The sequence below is a fragment of the Labrus mixtus genome, chromosome 18, assembly GCF_963584025.1.
Source record: "Labrus mixtus chromosome 18, fLabMix1.1, whole genome shotgun sequence".
Taxonomy (NCBI): domain Eukaryota; kingdom Metazoa; phylum Chordata; class Actinopteri; order Labriformes; family Labridae; genus Labrus; species Labrus mixtus.
Genome location: NC_083629.1, coordinates 23,148,154 through 23,164,200, shown reverse-complemented (window position 1 = coordinate 23,164,200; position 16,047 = coordinate 23,148,154). Strand labels below are relative to the sequence as shown.

General features: G+C 42.9%; 1 protein-coding gene across 26 annotated transcripts in view; it reads left to right on the top strand.

Annotated features, from left to right (window-relative positions):
- Nucleotides 1-16,047, top strand: part of mark3a (MAP/microtubule affinity-regulating kinase 3a) — a 59,381-nt gene that overhangs the window by 16,040 nt on the left and 27,294 nt on the right. For all 26 annotated transcript variants that reach the window (XR_009676448.1, XR_009676447.1, XM_061063077.1 and 23 more), the window contains 5 exons: nt 6,512-6,560; nt 7,856-7,921; nt 12,038-12,108; nt 13,549-13,605; nt 15,768-16,004. Coding sequence is in view for 24 of the 26 variants with exons in the window: in XM_061063077.1 (XP_060919060.1) it covers nt 6,512-6,560; nt 7,856-7,921; nt 12,038-12,108; nt 13,549-13,605; nt 15,768-16,004 (480 nt within the window). In the remaining 2 variants the exon portion in view is untranslated. The remainder of the gene's footprint in view (nt 1-6,511; nt 6,561-7,855; nt 7,922-12,037; nt 12,109-13,548; nt 13,606-15,767; nt 16,005-16,047) is intronic.

The window sequence follows — 16,047 nt, the reverse complement described above, 5'->3', positions numbered from 1 at the left end:
CCAAAAACGACACATCGTCAGTCATATTTTTAACTAAAAGCCGCCGTGATGAAGGAGAGAGAGCACTGTCAGATTGGAACAAATATGTTGGCGATGTATTTGTGCAATTTAGACAGTGTGCAGGAGTTTTCCAGAATGTTTCTGGTCAGTAAAAACAAGCATTACCCAATACTGAGTGCCGAGGAATGGTATTTATGTTGCTGTGGTTTGGGAACAAGCATCAACATAGTCGTTTAAGTTTAAAAAATGTGGTATCAGTACAGCCCTACTGGGGATTAATCAGTTGCAAAATGTCAGATTTTCAGATTCAGAGTGGATTTATCTATGATTTTTCCGTAGTTTTTGTAAAATACTGTAATATGCTGCAATGTTAGGCCTCTAAAGTCTTGCAAAATCCCGTTTGATTGAACTGCATCTGGTCTCTGCAACTGATTGAGCTTCATAATAAAGGCCCTGACACAAAAGGCAGACGGCAAAGAACTAGTGGCGACGAAGACCAACTGTGGCGTCGCCTCACGTCTTGGTCAAAAAGTTGCACTTGAACACACCGCAAAGACTACAGCTGACGGTCAACCACCACGTTAGTTCTGTGCGTGAGTGAGAGGAAATAACTCTCCACGCCAGCAGGCGGCAGTAGTCCGTTGTTATGATACGAGAAGACCATTTTCACACCGCTGTCGGTCACCACTCGTATTATAGGCTGCCTACTGATGGAGAATAACGTCTGATAAAAAGTTGAAAATGGCGCTGGCGTTGTCAGCCCTTGGTCTTTTAGTGGAAAAAGAAAAGAAGAGGCGGAGGAGACAAATAAAGCGAAACCGCACTAATGGGTGAAAGCATGGAGACTACAGCGGCGTGCTCAAGGGGCTTTCCTGAACCTGAGAGGAGAGCTGGAGAGAAATGAAACCTCCGAACAGCCAATCAGAGAGATTACTCTCTTATGTCAAATCGGCAGAAAAAAGGACGACATGGGCCGATGGGTAGCGGCGGCCGCTCACCTACGGTCCAACTAGGACTGACGGCTGGCGAGCTCGTTGGTGTGTCAGGTCCTTAAGGGTCCACAAAAAGCCCCAAAAGAGTTCATCATTCTGTTTTTAAATCTGCAGGCGACAGACAAGGAAGGCATCTTGTAATTCAGGTCTTCAGAACTTTATAAGAGAGAAGCCGGTTTTCTTTTAAGGGTCCTTAAATTTTGATGATGGGAAGCATTAATTTGAGCCAGTGTGTGTTCCCTCAGGTTGATGTGTTTGTCCAGATGGAAGCGGTAACATTAGAGGTTCAGAGGGACCGAATAACTGCACCGAGAAGCTGCCTCACTCTCAGTGAAGAGCTGAGCTCAACAAAATGCTCCGGGGGTAAACTGATGTCAGGATTTTTTTTTTTCTTCTTCTTCTAAAATGCAACCGAAACACCAGGGGTCAATTACAGAAAAAAAGTGCGCTGACATCCATCGCTGTGGGCCGATGTGCTGCCGAGGCTGTAATGTGATTTGTTGTGACTCACCTCCAAAGTTTTTTTCTGACCTGGTGGGATGAAAGTTAACCAGAAACACACAATGAATGATCTAATGTGGAGCCCACTGGATTTCATTTACAAGCCCCGGATCAGGCCTAATTGATGGAACTTAAGTCCGAGTGGAAACTTTCTGCGTGTTCCTGTTTAACAAAAGCCCGACTGTGTGTGTGATGTCACCCTCAAGTCGTGTGTCACTCAGCCCAAAGGTGCTTCGTATTGATCACAAGATTGCAGATTGTGTAATGGGGACAGCTGTGCCTCATGGCGGTGGTATGACTGGAGCACCAGCAGGTTTACGTCCTCGACCTAATGCTTGGATTATGTGGTGAATCATCTCTGCCTCTCTGCTGTTTTTTTTCCACTAATTCATTTTACTGCATAACATACCTGACAAAGTATTCCCACACTTATGCAGTTCTTCAAGTACCCAGGTGTAACAGGGCCTGTTTCTGATAAGTAGGACGGTCCAGACGTTTTTCATAAGGTTGTACAGTTTGTACATATTAGTTCAGAGTCACAGCTTCTCTCCAGTAATCATTAGATGTAAAGTTTCCTTGTGGAACAAATCCAGCTCCGATGTATTCCTCTGTACCGTGTGAGCGCTCAGGAGAGTATTTTCAGTTTAACGATGGGCAGAGTGAGATCACAGGCAGGGTGTAATGACAGTGAGGAGACCTCAGGCGCTCTCCAGCAGCTCCTCTTCTTCCTCTTCATCTTCTCCTCCTCCTGGCTCAGTTTGTTCACATTGCTTCAAACCGGTCGACGCCGTGCTGAAAGCCTCGCTGACTGGAGCTCATAATTAACCCTTCAGTTGTCTCAGAAATTAGATTTATTGTCTCAGTTCCTCCCCGCGGCTGACGTGCGCTGCAGGATGTTGGTGTCTAAATTACTGGTTTGAAGTCGCATGACTCGAGTGATGCTTATTATCTTTACAACTATTTTATTTTTGTATTTAAGATGCTTTCGAGACAAAGACTTGAACCAGTCGGGTGTGCTTGTGCAACAGTGTTAAAAGATGAAAATGCTCATTAGTTTTAGTCACATTTCAATCATTCTTGCCATCTTAAGACACCAAATTTAAAACACTTTAGTCCAGTTTGAGTCAATAAAAAGTCCTCACATCTTAGTCAAAACATCTTCTCTATTTAAACTCATTCAGTCAGCCTCATCATACAGGTATCAGAAATCAGTATGGAGGTGACAGCAGGTTGCTGCTTTCAAGACTTAAAACACATTAAAAACCTTTAACAACCAAAATTGAATGTACCGGTACATGTTTCATGCTGGTCACATTTCATCATTGGTGGCGTTTTCTTAAAGTTAACACACTAACCTTCACTTCTTGGTCAAGTTTTTCTCCTTTTTGTACATTTATTTTCCAATGTACAGAACAGTCTCGGCTGATTTTAAGATATTATCCAGTTTCAGCCTTTTTATCAAACAAAGAGTATTTTGACTTTGCACAGTCAGTTGGTCTAAAGACTCGTCAGGAAGATGTCTCTTAGAATTTCTGATGAGCACATTCAACATTTTTTTCAACTTTAACGGACTGATCCATGACTCTTAAGATTATTAAACAGATAAATCATGCGTGTCTTACAGCACAAGAAGCAGGAGTGTTTTCTGTGTGAATGTTTGGGTATGTAGCTTATCTCTTAAAAAGCACTATTTAGACGGCCGCTTCAAGTCGCAGAGGCGTAATGGGGGGACAAAGTGATCACCCTTCTGTACTGTCTGCGGAGGTAGTAACAGAGGTGTTACAGTGGCGAGACAGGATAAGCGGAGCCAGCGGGGGGGCGCTGAGCTGTTTGTGTGCATGTCTGACTTTGTGTCTATGTGGAGCTCCTGCTGTGCCGTGCTTCTGCACGAGGAAACACAATGTGAATTTGCTGAAATCTATACAAATGTACAAAGACATGATAGCTGCTGAGCTTAGTTAGAACACTTTTGCGGGGGGAAAAAAGCATTCTGAGAAGGGCTGAAGATTGTTCCTGTATCCTCTAACTGTGTGTGTGTGTGTGTGTGTGTGTGTGTGTGTGTGTGTGTGTGTGTGTGTGTGTGTGTGTGTGTGTGCACTGACTGTGAAAACGGCACCCGCTGCCTGTCACCATCTGTTTGCCTCTCAGGCAGTCAGCATCAGTCCAGGTTGTAGGCAGGCCTTCATCGGGGCGTCCCTGTGGATCTGCGGGTTTGATGCGTCATGTGTTTGAATCTGTCATGTGAACATGTTGTTGTCTGTCGCTCAGAGTCTCCTCTCATTTCACTGCTGTTATTTATTTCACTTCTCAATGAGAGAAAAGATTAAACCTCACGTCCGTAGATTATTTGTGAAATTGAATTTCTTTTAAGGTTTATTTTGGGGCTTTTTATGCTTTCTATTTTGGAGATAGGACAGTGGATAGAGTCAGAAATCAGGGAGAGAGAGAGTGGAGAATGACATGCAGGAAAGCCCCACACTTATTATTGATCAACATCAAAATTTGATTTTTAACGAATTGTTAGCAAATTTTTCTTGTTTTTAGACACTTGAACACTTTAAATACAGGGCTTTGAGCTCTGATAAAACTGGACATGACCTTTGACATCAAATGGACACATTTTTCTTTCCATAATACGCATCTTAATTGATTAAAATAAGATTGAAATAGAAAAGCTCCACAGCAGTAGGATACATGTTGACTGAGTTTTTATGTCGTTTTGCTCAAACAAAATGTCCAATATGAAAAATAAAACAAACAATTTAAATGAAATACAAGTATTTAGTAATTTAGCAGTTACCCAATTGTTCATATCAGATATATAAGTTATCAGAGCTTTGATAACAAGGCGCTAAGTACGCACATTTTCAGCTGTTTGCTCATTTGATGGGAGAAGGTCCGTCCGTTCTTTCTGCACAGATCTAGCAGCTACGTCACCGTGGTAACTCAGGCCTCATGAAAGATTGAAGCTTTTTTATATTTTCATGGAAGGGAAGCGGGGCGAGGTGTAGTTAACTTCAGATCAATAATAAATAGCACTCAGTTCCTCTTTGTGCCTGGTTCAGCGGAAGACTAAAAAGCACTTCTGGCCCGTTACAAATCTGCTTGTCTGGTCGCTCTGAATGCTGATGTGGAGGCGAGCGTGTGTTGACACAGTGTCTTGTTATTAGTGCAGGGAGGGGAGGGGGGAGAGAGGTGGTGGGGGCAGATGTGATGGTGCAAGTTTAACTTAATTCAGATCCTGTCCTCGGCCTTGCCTGAGGGCGGGAGGCATCTCTCTCCGGCCGGTTTGAGCCGACGCCGTGCTGCTGGAAATCCTGTTTGGGGAGATGACGTGACGGCGGTGACAGAATAATCACATTTCCTTGACAAGTGTGTTGATGTTGGCACAACACAAGGGCCTGTGTTTGGGTTCCTGAACCCATGATCTCCTGTTTTTGAACCATTGAATCATGGAGGAGCCTGATTTATATCTGCGCTTTAAGAATGTGATCAGGACGCAAATATATCAGACGTTAGAGGCAGGAGAACACTTGAACCGCTGTTTGAAATTAATGTAATCTGTGTGTTGAAGTCTGAAAGCCCATTTAGAATTAAATTATAGATCAGTTATTGCTCTGTGACCTAGAAATGCCACTTAAAAAGTAATTACCTTGAGTAATATCAGAAATCTTATGCACATACTGCTGCTGGATTAAAGTTACAATTCTGCAAAATCCATAATTTAGTTAAAAGAAGTCTGTTTCTTTTGGTTGCCTGTCTTCAAAGGGAACACTTCAGTGTGCTGTTTATTGGTGATTTCATTCAAATGTAAATCACTCGTTGATGTGAATAAATGTGACAGAATATAATGTGAATAAAACTTTAATATATTCCCCCATTCATGATCATTATTTCTGCTTGAGTAACGGCGACCATCGTTGCTAAATAGTGAAGACAACTACTCCCATGTTACCACGCTTCTTCACAACATTAACATTTTATGTCTTCTGTGGTTTGTGTGATTGTGAGATTTACGTCGGATAATATATTCTGTGTTCTTCAAGTAACGGAGAATTCCTTTAAAGAAGTCTTTGTGTCGTGCTGCGTTAGCCTCCCTGTCCCGGGCGTTGTCGAGTAATGTAGTCATGAAGAAAGGCAACACACTAATGGTGCGTTCAATTTGGTCTTGGAAGTCGGAAATCCCAGTTGCCGGTCTGTACGTCATCAGAAACGCCCTCCTCAAGTCAGAATTCCAACTTCGATCTCTGAGAGTCTTCAGTATCCCGAGTTAAAATCTAATGCTACATGCTTCAACAGTAACGTTAAAGCTCTAACTTTTGTGTTTGTTAGCAACTTAGCCTCTTCTTGTGTAATTAAATCAATCTAGCTCGCGCTCAGACAAAAGTCGTACGGTCATGAATCTCCTCTGTCGCCCCCTGGTGGTGGAACAAATCACCAAACTCCATCCAATCTGCAAAGTCCCCTTTCCAACCACCGATAAGAAAAGCTAATGGCCAAGCTCTTTCATGAACACCTACGCACTATAACTGATGATATTAATACCGTGGATGATGTTGATGTTGTTGATGATGAAGGTGAAAAATATCTGCTTCTCTACACCCTGTGCTCTGCCTCTGTCATCTCCTGAGTCTGATCAGAATCGAAGCAGTTTGTTTTCACTTTCTGACGTCGTTTCCTCCTCTCTAGATCCTTCTTTGTGTTGTACTAACTCGCAGATGTGTATCATGTTGGATTTAAATGTCTCGTAAATGAAAATGAAACTTGTAAATTGAGATGGACTGAAGATCCGTTCAGTAGGAGTCAACAGACTTTTGCAATATTGCTGTCACAGCTTCTTTCGGTCATGCTTATTTCCCCTTTTTATAAATGTTGTGGTTTGAATAAATGTGGTTTGAATGTGTTTGTTTCTGTTTCGTATGAGCTCAGAAATGCTCCTTCTATGTTGAAATGTCAAAGGGCTAAATTTAATTCTGCCGACTGAACATTAATCGTCTGTTTTGTCTCTTTGATTTCAGCTCTTCAGAGAAGTTAGAATAATGAAGATCTTGAATCATCCCAATATAGGTGAGTGGATCCTACACACACATTAACATATCAGCACACGATGCATCAGCTCACCTGAGTTGATGATGTTGAAGGAAAAATGTGCTTCTATCTGTCCATGTGTGTCATTTAGGACAACATGCAGGATTCTCTGGCCTTTCTACTACCTGACAGTCACAGATTAGGAGCAAACCTTCAGCCTACTTTATGCACTAAAACTTTCAATCAGAGTTCACAGAAGATTACAGGGTGTTCTTTAAAATCAAACAGTCCTGGCTAATGTCAATATCTCTGCAAATGACGAGTCAGTTCAAGTATGAGGAAGGTCAGACTCTACAGCTCGGGCTGAAATTGTTCCTGAAACTTATTGACACGGGCGTAAAATCCAAAGAATATTTCACAAATCATACGGGGAAGTTTTATTTGTCTCTCTAACTTCCAGTTTTATGGTGCACAACTGATTGATTGACACTGAAACTGAAGGGTCAAGCTCTGTTTTTAGATTAGAAAATATTGTGTTATTTTTCTGTCTGTACTCTTACTACTTTCTGTGGTCTGTAGAGGCGTTTAAAAGCAACAAAATCCCTTTTGAATAAATCCCATCAAGACTCAAAATGTGATTTGTCCTGTTCAGAAACGTCCCTCGTATACACACACACACACTCGCTCGTGTCATAAAACACACGTACAGTGCGTTCATGTGTCAAGCCTGCCGTGGTGTGTTTGGTTTTGGAGATGGGATTTCCCTCTAATTACTTTTAATTTCATTCCCCGGCGCTTCGCGATTTGCCGTGCAGAAATGTGATTATAATTACCAGAGTGATAGTAAGCGCTCACCAGCCCGCACGCACTCACGCACGCACGCTCGCCATCTCCATCTCTCTCATTGTCTTCCATCCCACCTCGTCTATATTTAGCTGTGCAGCCCTCAGCCGCTCTTCGCTCAGTCTTTTATATCTCAGGGCTCAACACACTGCAGTAAAAAAGAGGAAAAAGTCTCGTTCAGTAAATAGTGAGTGCTGCCCTGCTTACATGGTCACGACACACACACACACACACACACACACACACACACACACACACACACACACACACACACACACACACACACACACACACACACACACACACACACACACACACACACACACACACACACACACACACACACACCTCACTTCTCTCTGCCACTCTCCTCTTCCTCCAGGTGTCTGTTTGAAATCATTTTAAGTGTTGAATGTATTATTGTCTGATTCTCCCGCGTCTTCAGACATAATTGAATGTTTAATTTCCCCTCTCTCGCTCTCTCCTTTCAGTCAAGCTTTTTGAGGTGATTGAGACGGAGAGGACGCTCTACCTGGTCATGGAGTACGCCAGTGGAGGTGAGACAGGAAATAAAGTTGTCAACATGTTGTAGCTGGAAGCTTAACACCATTCACCTGACCTGCAGCATGCTGTATGTGAGATTCCAAGCCTGAGAAATTTGATAATTTCCCCACCATAGAAAAAAGGAACTTGGCATTTTTACACAGAAGTTCAAACACAGAAGACAGAAACGTGTTTGACAAAGGCAGGCGGACTGTAAACTCAGCTGTAAAACAATAAAACTCAAACTTTTTACAGCCACACCTCAACAGCTGCTGCGCGGAGGAGTAGATATAGCCGGTAGAAATCTGCACGCTGTGTGCAGCTCCCGAGGACCCGAGTATGATTTATTAACACCAAATGTGATAAATGTGTGCGTTTAAATAATTTATGCACACTGGGAGCAGCTTACAGTCTGCCTACTTCTACCTGAGAGGACAAAAGCAGGAGGACAGAAAATGAATTCATTCTTGTGATGTCTGTGTGGGTTCTCAGTCATCCAGGTCACGGTAAATTCAAATTTTGATCCAAAGGCAACTGGACTGTTTGAAGATCTTGATCTCCTCTGAAAGGCTTCTTCAGTTTCTAAACAATCTGGTGGATCGACCTAAAAATTTGAAATGATCATTAGCTTACTTTTCTAGCTCCATCCACCAGATAGTTCAGAAACTGAAGAAGCCTTTCGGAGGAGATCAAGATCTTCAAACAGTCCAGTTTCCTTTGGATCAAACTTTGACTTTAATTCTTGTGATGTTTACAACAAACTGAGAGAGAAACCTCGTGTTGTTGATGTTTGCTGCACAGGAAATATGAATAGAAGTGAGGCACGATATCAGCATCCTCACATCAACATTAGTGGTTCATTACGCCCCGTCTTACTTTTTTAACCTGATAATTTATTTCAGAATAATATTTTATTTAGTCCACATTTAGCTATAAATTGAAAATTATAACCTGCAGGTGTAGCAGCTTAATACTCGATGCATTTTGTGTCAAATCCTTTTATTTTTCACATTTTATTTTTGGGCGTTGTGTGCCTTTATTGGTACGACAGGACAATGGATAGAGTTGGGAATTGGGGCGAAAGAGAGAGAAAGGGTGGGGAATGACATGCGGGAAAGGAGCCACTGATCGGATTTGAAACCCGGGCAGCCCGCTTCCAGGACTACAGCCTCCGTACATTGAGGGGCACAGATTAACCACTCGGCCACCGGTGCCACCTGTCCTCTCTTTGTATGTGCACTATAAATTATGCACAGACAAAAATTAAGTATGTGAGGTATAAAAAATGAAAAAGACCAAATGGAAGACAGAAACTTAACAAGCTAGAAATGTTAACATGTGACGCAGTAAGAAATGAAAACTAAATAATTCCACACATGACGTATGTGATTTTGTAATGTTTCTGTAGAGATTAAATTTAAATTTAAGATCCTCATTATGAAGTCATTTTAATCCTCCTTACATGAATGCCTTTTTTCCCCTCGTGGTTTACACTGGTTTGACTGACGCTCATGTAAACGTGTCATCCTGTTGTGACACCTTCTGCTGCATCGCTTTGAACACATATGGCTGAAGAATTAGAGCCACCCGCCGTTAATCTCCACGTCCCTATCTCTTAATATTCAATTATAATGAGTGGATGGGAAAATCCAAGAGTGCAGCTTATCTCGAAATTGTGATTATATTTCTAATGACGTCCTGTAATGACCTACAATGATAAGACTTCCCAGGAATAGTAAATAACCAGTTCACGAGGAAGGAATGGACCTGTGAGATAAAGATCAGATTTGGATTCTGGAGGTTCAAGCACACAAAGGTATGGAGATGTATGTCAGCATCAAGATACAAATCAGTTTGTTGAAACGAGGAGAGGAAAGCCAGAGCAGGAAAAACTTGTTTGTCGACTCCTACCAGCTTCACGGTTTCCTGCATGAGTGGAACCAAAACAGAAAGATTTGACGACGCTGTCTGCATCGTCACCTGCTGTGTTAAATATAACCGCTTGGATAAACACAATCATTATAGTTCCTCCTCCTCTGCGGCCCCAAAAAGCCGGATCGTGAGCAAATCTGTGTTTTAGTGGTGAGTCTGTGAAGGTTAATTAGAGTCATCATCACCTGTGACCTTGTGTTCCAGACAGTGAAGAGGCTCGTTCACCAAAACACATGAAAGAGAAATAATTGTATGAAAAGCTTTCAGTGATGGATTTAGACTTTTTTTCAGTGACTGACTGGACCTGACATTTATCATCTCATTTGTAGTTTGTTGAAAGTGACAGAACAACAGATTTGATGCTTTACAGCCCAAAAAGAAGTTTCTTTAAAACCAAAATTAAAGGGAAGAAATCTTTGATTTTCTCTCCCAACATGAGTATGACTTTACTCTTTAAGATTTCATTTGGGGAAAGCTTTCTGTAATTTGTCATTTCATGCAGCGTCACACATCTCTCCCAGCCCCCCCCTCACCCCGTCTCAAAGGCTGAGGCTGTTATTGATTTCTTGTAAAGGTCATGCTCGTAATGCTGAGCAAAGCGGCGCACGCGGCAAATTGTGGAGAATTGCTCTATGAGGGGAAAATCACATTTCCACAGAGATGGGAGGTCTGATCACACACACCAATTGCATTACATCTTAATAAAGTAAATCTAATATTTCTTCCAATGGGACATCGATTTTTTTGTGCTCTGGGACATGACAGTAGATCTGTAGTTTTTGATACTATCTGATGTAAAAAAAATTTAACACATGAATCAAAAGTTTCCAACCAGCAAAAACTTCCAAAACCTTTCTGCACACAGAGTTGTTGATCGCAGTAAAGCATGCGAGCTTGCATATGGAAAATCTGACCCTATATAGGAGGAGTCTTACAACCTGGTGTCTTTTACATACTGCACTTCTACTGGACGGACTACATGTTTTCCCTGTTAACTAAATAGTATGGAAGTAAAGGCATTGGAAGGCAGCCATTATACCTGCTTACACTTAGCACTGTAGCATGCAGATGTTAGCATTTAGCTCAAAGCTCAGCTGTGTCTGAAGTACACCCCCGTGGAGCTGCTGGCAAGGCTGTAGACTATTAGTCAGATACCTTACAGCCTCCTGTTGTTGTTTTTCCTAGATTAGAGTCCGATAAGTGTCTGCCATCCAAAAGGGACTGTGTTTTTGTTTTGGCAAGTTCAAAGTGTAGGGGAAATTGTGATATGGGGGATTGTATTCACTCTCAGATGTACGTTGCTTTGGATAAAAGAAATCTCTGCAAGGATGTTAGCTCTAGAAGTGGGCTCATCTTTAAATTATAAATGGCTTCATCCTTACATTTTAAGTGGCTTGTTTTAAACTTCCTGATCCAAATACTTGTTTTCCTTTGAGTGGCACATGCTCCTCTCATTTCTAGCACACACACACACTTCATGCTACTTTTCCTTTTGTTCCCCGATTCCATCCCCATGTGCGGCACACACTGTGACCTTCAGCTCTGACACGAAAGGTTGTCAGCTGGCACACTCTGTCTTCAGCAGTTGACTCACAGAGTTGTGATGAATTGTTGCTTTTCTGGAGCTCTGAAGTACGGAAACAAACACTCTGACCGCCTCTGCAGGTCAACGCTGAGAGAGAGAGAGTGGGAGGGTTTTCGAGGATTCAGGAAAAAGCAGGGGAGGCGGTGTTGTTGCTTGTTATTGTGTTTAGATCCTCTCTCAGCCCGGGTAGGGACATGGACACGTAAGGCAGCCACTCGAGGTTCAATTAGCGCACGAGCGAGCGTTGTCACGTTTTGGCTGGAAGTGTGCAGAAACCGTGGGCCGAGGGGAAGGATCTGCTGCCGGAGCAGAGAGAGAGGCAGCAGCTTTTGTGCCTGCAGGAGAAGGCTCAGTTTAGAGGAAGCGGCACCGCGCTCGCCTCAATATGGTCAAGAAACACCCTGGAACCATGCACATGGGGTGAGGGTGAGGGGCCAGCTGTGGAGAAAAGTTCATCCTGAAGTTATTTTTATCTGCTTAAGTTATGACTCACTTTGTGTCTCTCTCCACCTTCTTTGGATCGCTCTCTTCATTCACGGCTTTTTCTGTCTCATGTTCTCTTTATATCGCTCTAACGCCCCCTCTTTCTCTCTCTTTGTGTTTCTTTTTGCAGGAGAGGTCTTTGACTACCTGGTTGCACACGGAAGAATGAAGGAAAAAGAGGCCAGGGCTAAATTTAGACAGGTAACCAGCTTTCTCCCCCCCCCCTGCAGTGTTCCGGTTTCACACCTCTGCTCCCGGCTCTGACTCAGAAAGGCCGCTGTCCTGCTTCTGGAACAGCAACCTCTGTCTTCTGAAGACTGATGACAAGTGTCCAAATCTCCTCCTGTCTCCATCACTCACCGCTCAGTGACACAGTGCAAAGTCATGGAGTGTTGTTGGTCTGTAAGAAGCTAGCCAAACCCTAAACTAAGGCATTTCTCGATAACTTTCTGTAGGACATGTACATCAGTGAGGCTTAAAACATTGATTTCAATCACAGAAAAACAACACAAAAGAGTCTATTACATTTTCTTCAGGTGCCGTTTTAAAGTTTTGACTAAGTCACTGAATAAGGCTACAGTTTGACTTCATAAAAAAGATTTTAAAGGCCTCCACTGCGACTTCCAAAGCAGAATTTCAGACCAAAACAAATAATGCTTTCTTCAGATACACCTCCTTCATCCCTCAGCTTCCCCCCTCCCCCCCTCATGTCTCCAAACTTCATCCTGTTTCATTTGAAGGGTTCTGTAAGGCAAAGACAGCAGCAGACGAGTGCTAATAAACCGCTAAAAACAAGATTTTGTAAATAAAATGCTCAGCCTGGGTTGTTTACGTTACTATAACACGGGATATTAGCCTCCTTTAATTGACATGCTGCTTTGTCTGGAGGCAGAAAACCCCTTATGTCAGATAGATGGAATCCCAGGATTTAAAGCTCATGCCGCATAGATGTTTCATCATACTGCAGGTGTTTCCACTTACCTGTAATTATCCATGCCTTTGCAAAGCCACTATGAACGAATCAAGTTTTGACCATTTTAGGAAATTCATTATATGTACATGACTGGTTCCATATGTTACTCAGGTTTTTGCCAGTCCCCACAGCAGCATTTAGCAGCTCTGTAGATGTGGAAGCATTTGCCTTCAGCAGAAATGAAAATAGCAACCAAACACACGTTGATGATTTTGCAGCATTAACATTAGCACCCTGAAATGTGTCCATGCTAGCAAAGGGGTTTCCACAGAGAGCTCAGAGTCACTCGGTCTTGTTTTTAATCTGGAGCTGATGATGCAAACAGTGAGAAATCAAACTAAAGTAATGTCCAAAGTGTAGATTGTTTTTAAACCCTGTGAGACCCAGTTATTGGTAATCCTTCACAGCTTTCCTGCACCATTAGCGCATGCTGCTACCTGGACTCTGAGACAGACAAATGGCCCCGCACAGAGGAAACCTGTTCTGTCTCAACCCTCCTTCTGTCGTCAGCCTCATCTGCGTTTGTTTTATCTTTCCTGTCCCTGCCGACCACATCATCTACTCCTCCTCCTCCTCCTCCTCCTCTACCACATCCTTTATCGCGCTCTGAAAACAGAACACCAGACGTTTAACTAAACCCTGCTTGTGTTTTTTCTTTTCTTGTACAGATTGTATCGGCGGTGCAGTACTGCCACCAGAAGCACATTGTTCACAGAGACCTCAAGGTGAGTTCAGAGAAGCCCTGCATGTTGGTAGCCACAGAATAAAAAGACTGTCAGTGCACCAACAGAAGCTGACATCTTACCAATGAAGCAGAATTCAGTTCAGCCATATGGAGGGTTGTTCAAGAGAGCAAAGTTTGCCTCTTATCAAAGCAACACCTCTCTGTCCACTCAGTACGTCTATGTGCAGTTTAAAAAAAGTCAGTATATTATTTTTCTCCAACTAAAAATTGACTTTTTTATCAACATTTTAGCTAAACTGAAATCATACCAAGTCATATTTCTAGACTCGGACTATCACACCTTCATAATGGGGCTAGAGACTGGCTCACACTGCATGTTTACACCTCAGTCAAACTGTACTAGGTGTTCTGAGCATGCTCCAAGTACCTGTGTCAGCCGGCCAGGTATTGACCTGGAAGTCAAACATCATAAATGCATAGCAAAGCAGGAGTTCTGTTTTTGTCTGCCCTGTGGATATCAACATAAGCCCATATCTGTTTATTAAACTGACACACATTAAAACACTACAATTAATTCAATTTCATAAAAATAGGAAAAAAAATAGAATTCAAGACAATAAAAAAAAAAACAAGAAAGCGATCAGTAGTCTAAGATTAAGACGAGGTTTGGTGTGATTCCTCAGTTTCTTTTCAGCATTTTTAAAGCATTCATGTTAATTAGTAATGCCATGAAGAGTTAAAATTAGTGTCTTCACCTTTAAGGCTGATTACCCCTGACTCATACTGAACAGAAAGGTCACCCAGTATGGAGCTGACGTCAGCGTTGCGTGATACATGACTCTTATTCTAACTCTCGTATTCCCTCTCGACGATGCTAACACAGCGTGTGTGATTGGCGTATGCGGCTAACGAGGAGGCGCTGCCCGGCCCTTTGGCTGCACAGATACGTCACGCTCTGTGGAGGCGGAGTGCTTTAAAGAGGCCCCTCTAAACTGCTCACATGTTTCTCCACCTCATCACCTGTCTTAGTGGCTGAGGAGCCTCCTCCATTCTGCAGCTGTGACGCTTCCTAATTCTCCGAGTATAAATATTGATGCCTCTGTATTTTTCATCTCGGGAGTCTAAGAGAAGACGTGTATCTGCTCTGCATGTCTAAACTGTTTCCAGTGTAAGAGCGTCATGAATGATGCACGAGCAGGGAGACGTTAGAGCAGTGTGTGCCGCTTCCTCCACATGTGTACATGTGTGTTTGTGTCTGTGTGTGTCCTACATGTTACAGGTGTGACAGTGGAGATGTGCGTGACAAACAGGTTTAACCACATGTGCCTTCCGCTTTGTTCTTGTGAGACATGCTTGACTCTCAGGGCTTCCCCGATATCTCTCCCTGAAATAACACATCTTTGTGTGTGTGTGTGTAAATTCTGCTCTAAGTGATGGTCAGCCCCAATCAGTTCCTTGCACAGCGAGAGTAAAAGCCTCTCAGGGTGAAGTTTTAGTCCTTCTGCTCCGACAGCAGATTTCTCGGCTCTCTTTCCTTCAGCTTCCTAATTAGTGTTTCGCCTTCAGCTGCATGCGAGCACCGAGCAGATGTTTTGAGTTTTTTTTAAACGTTGGCCTACGTTCCAAAACATTTTCATTCACAGAAGAGATATCGTGTTACATCACACTCTATCAAACCAGATCACGCTGTGGATGTTAGAGCAGAAATTATAAATGCATTAGTCATGCGTTTAAAATAGTTGCAGGGTTCAGGAAAGCTGTCAAAAAAGTTTCTGCTTTTCTCTGTTTTATTTGTTTGTTAAATTTGATTCTTTAGGTTTACTGTTGACGTAATTTACTGATCAGATATCGGACTGGCGGCGCCTTTCAACAACACTGATTAAGAAAGATCAATGGGCACTTTAATATTTCTCAACTCGCACAGTCTCACTTTGAAGACGTTCAGACTGAACTGTAAGAAGTGTCCACAAGTCGTCTCCATGACGACGATCAGACAAAATGGAACATCTCTCTTAAAAGATCAAAAGTACAATTCTTACACTTACAGAATGATATTCTCCCAAAGCCGTCTAATCTTCAGCTTCATCCCCACAACGACAGTGAAACTGATTTAATACTTTTAAACAGCTTTGAGTCAGACGTCTGAATGTCCTTCAGTTTGTAAAGACAGACTGAACTGATCAGCTGTCCGTCTGTCCTCAGGCCGAGAACCTGCTCCTCGACGCAGACATGAACATCAAGATCGCGGACTTCGGCTTCAGCAACGAGTTCACCATGGGCAACAAGCTGGACACGTTCTGCGGCTCTCCTCCGTACGCGGCGCCGGAGCTTTTCCAGGGGAAGAAGTACGACGGGCCCGAGGTGGACGTCTGGAGTCTGGGGGTCATTCTGTACACGCTGGTCAGCGGCTCGCTGCCCTTTGATGGACAGAACCTCAAGGTAGGAGAATCAATGCTGATACATCAGCCTCACTTTTCAACCT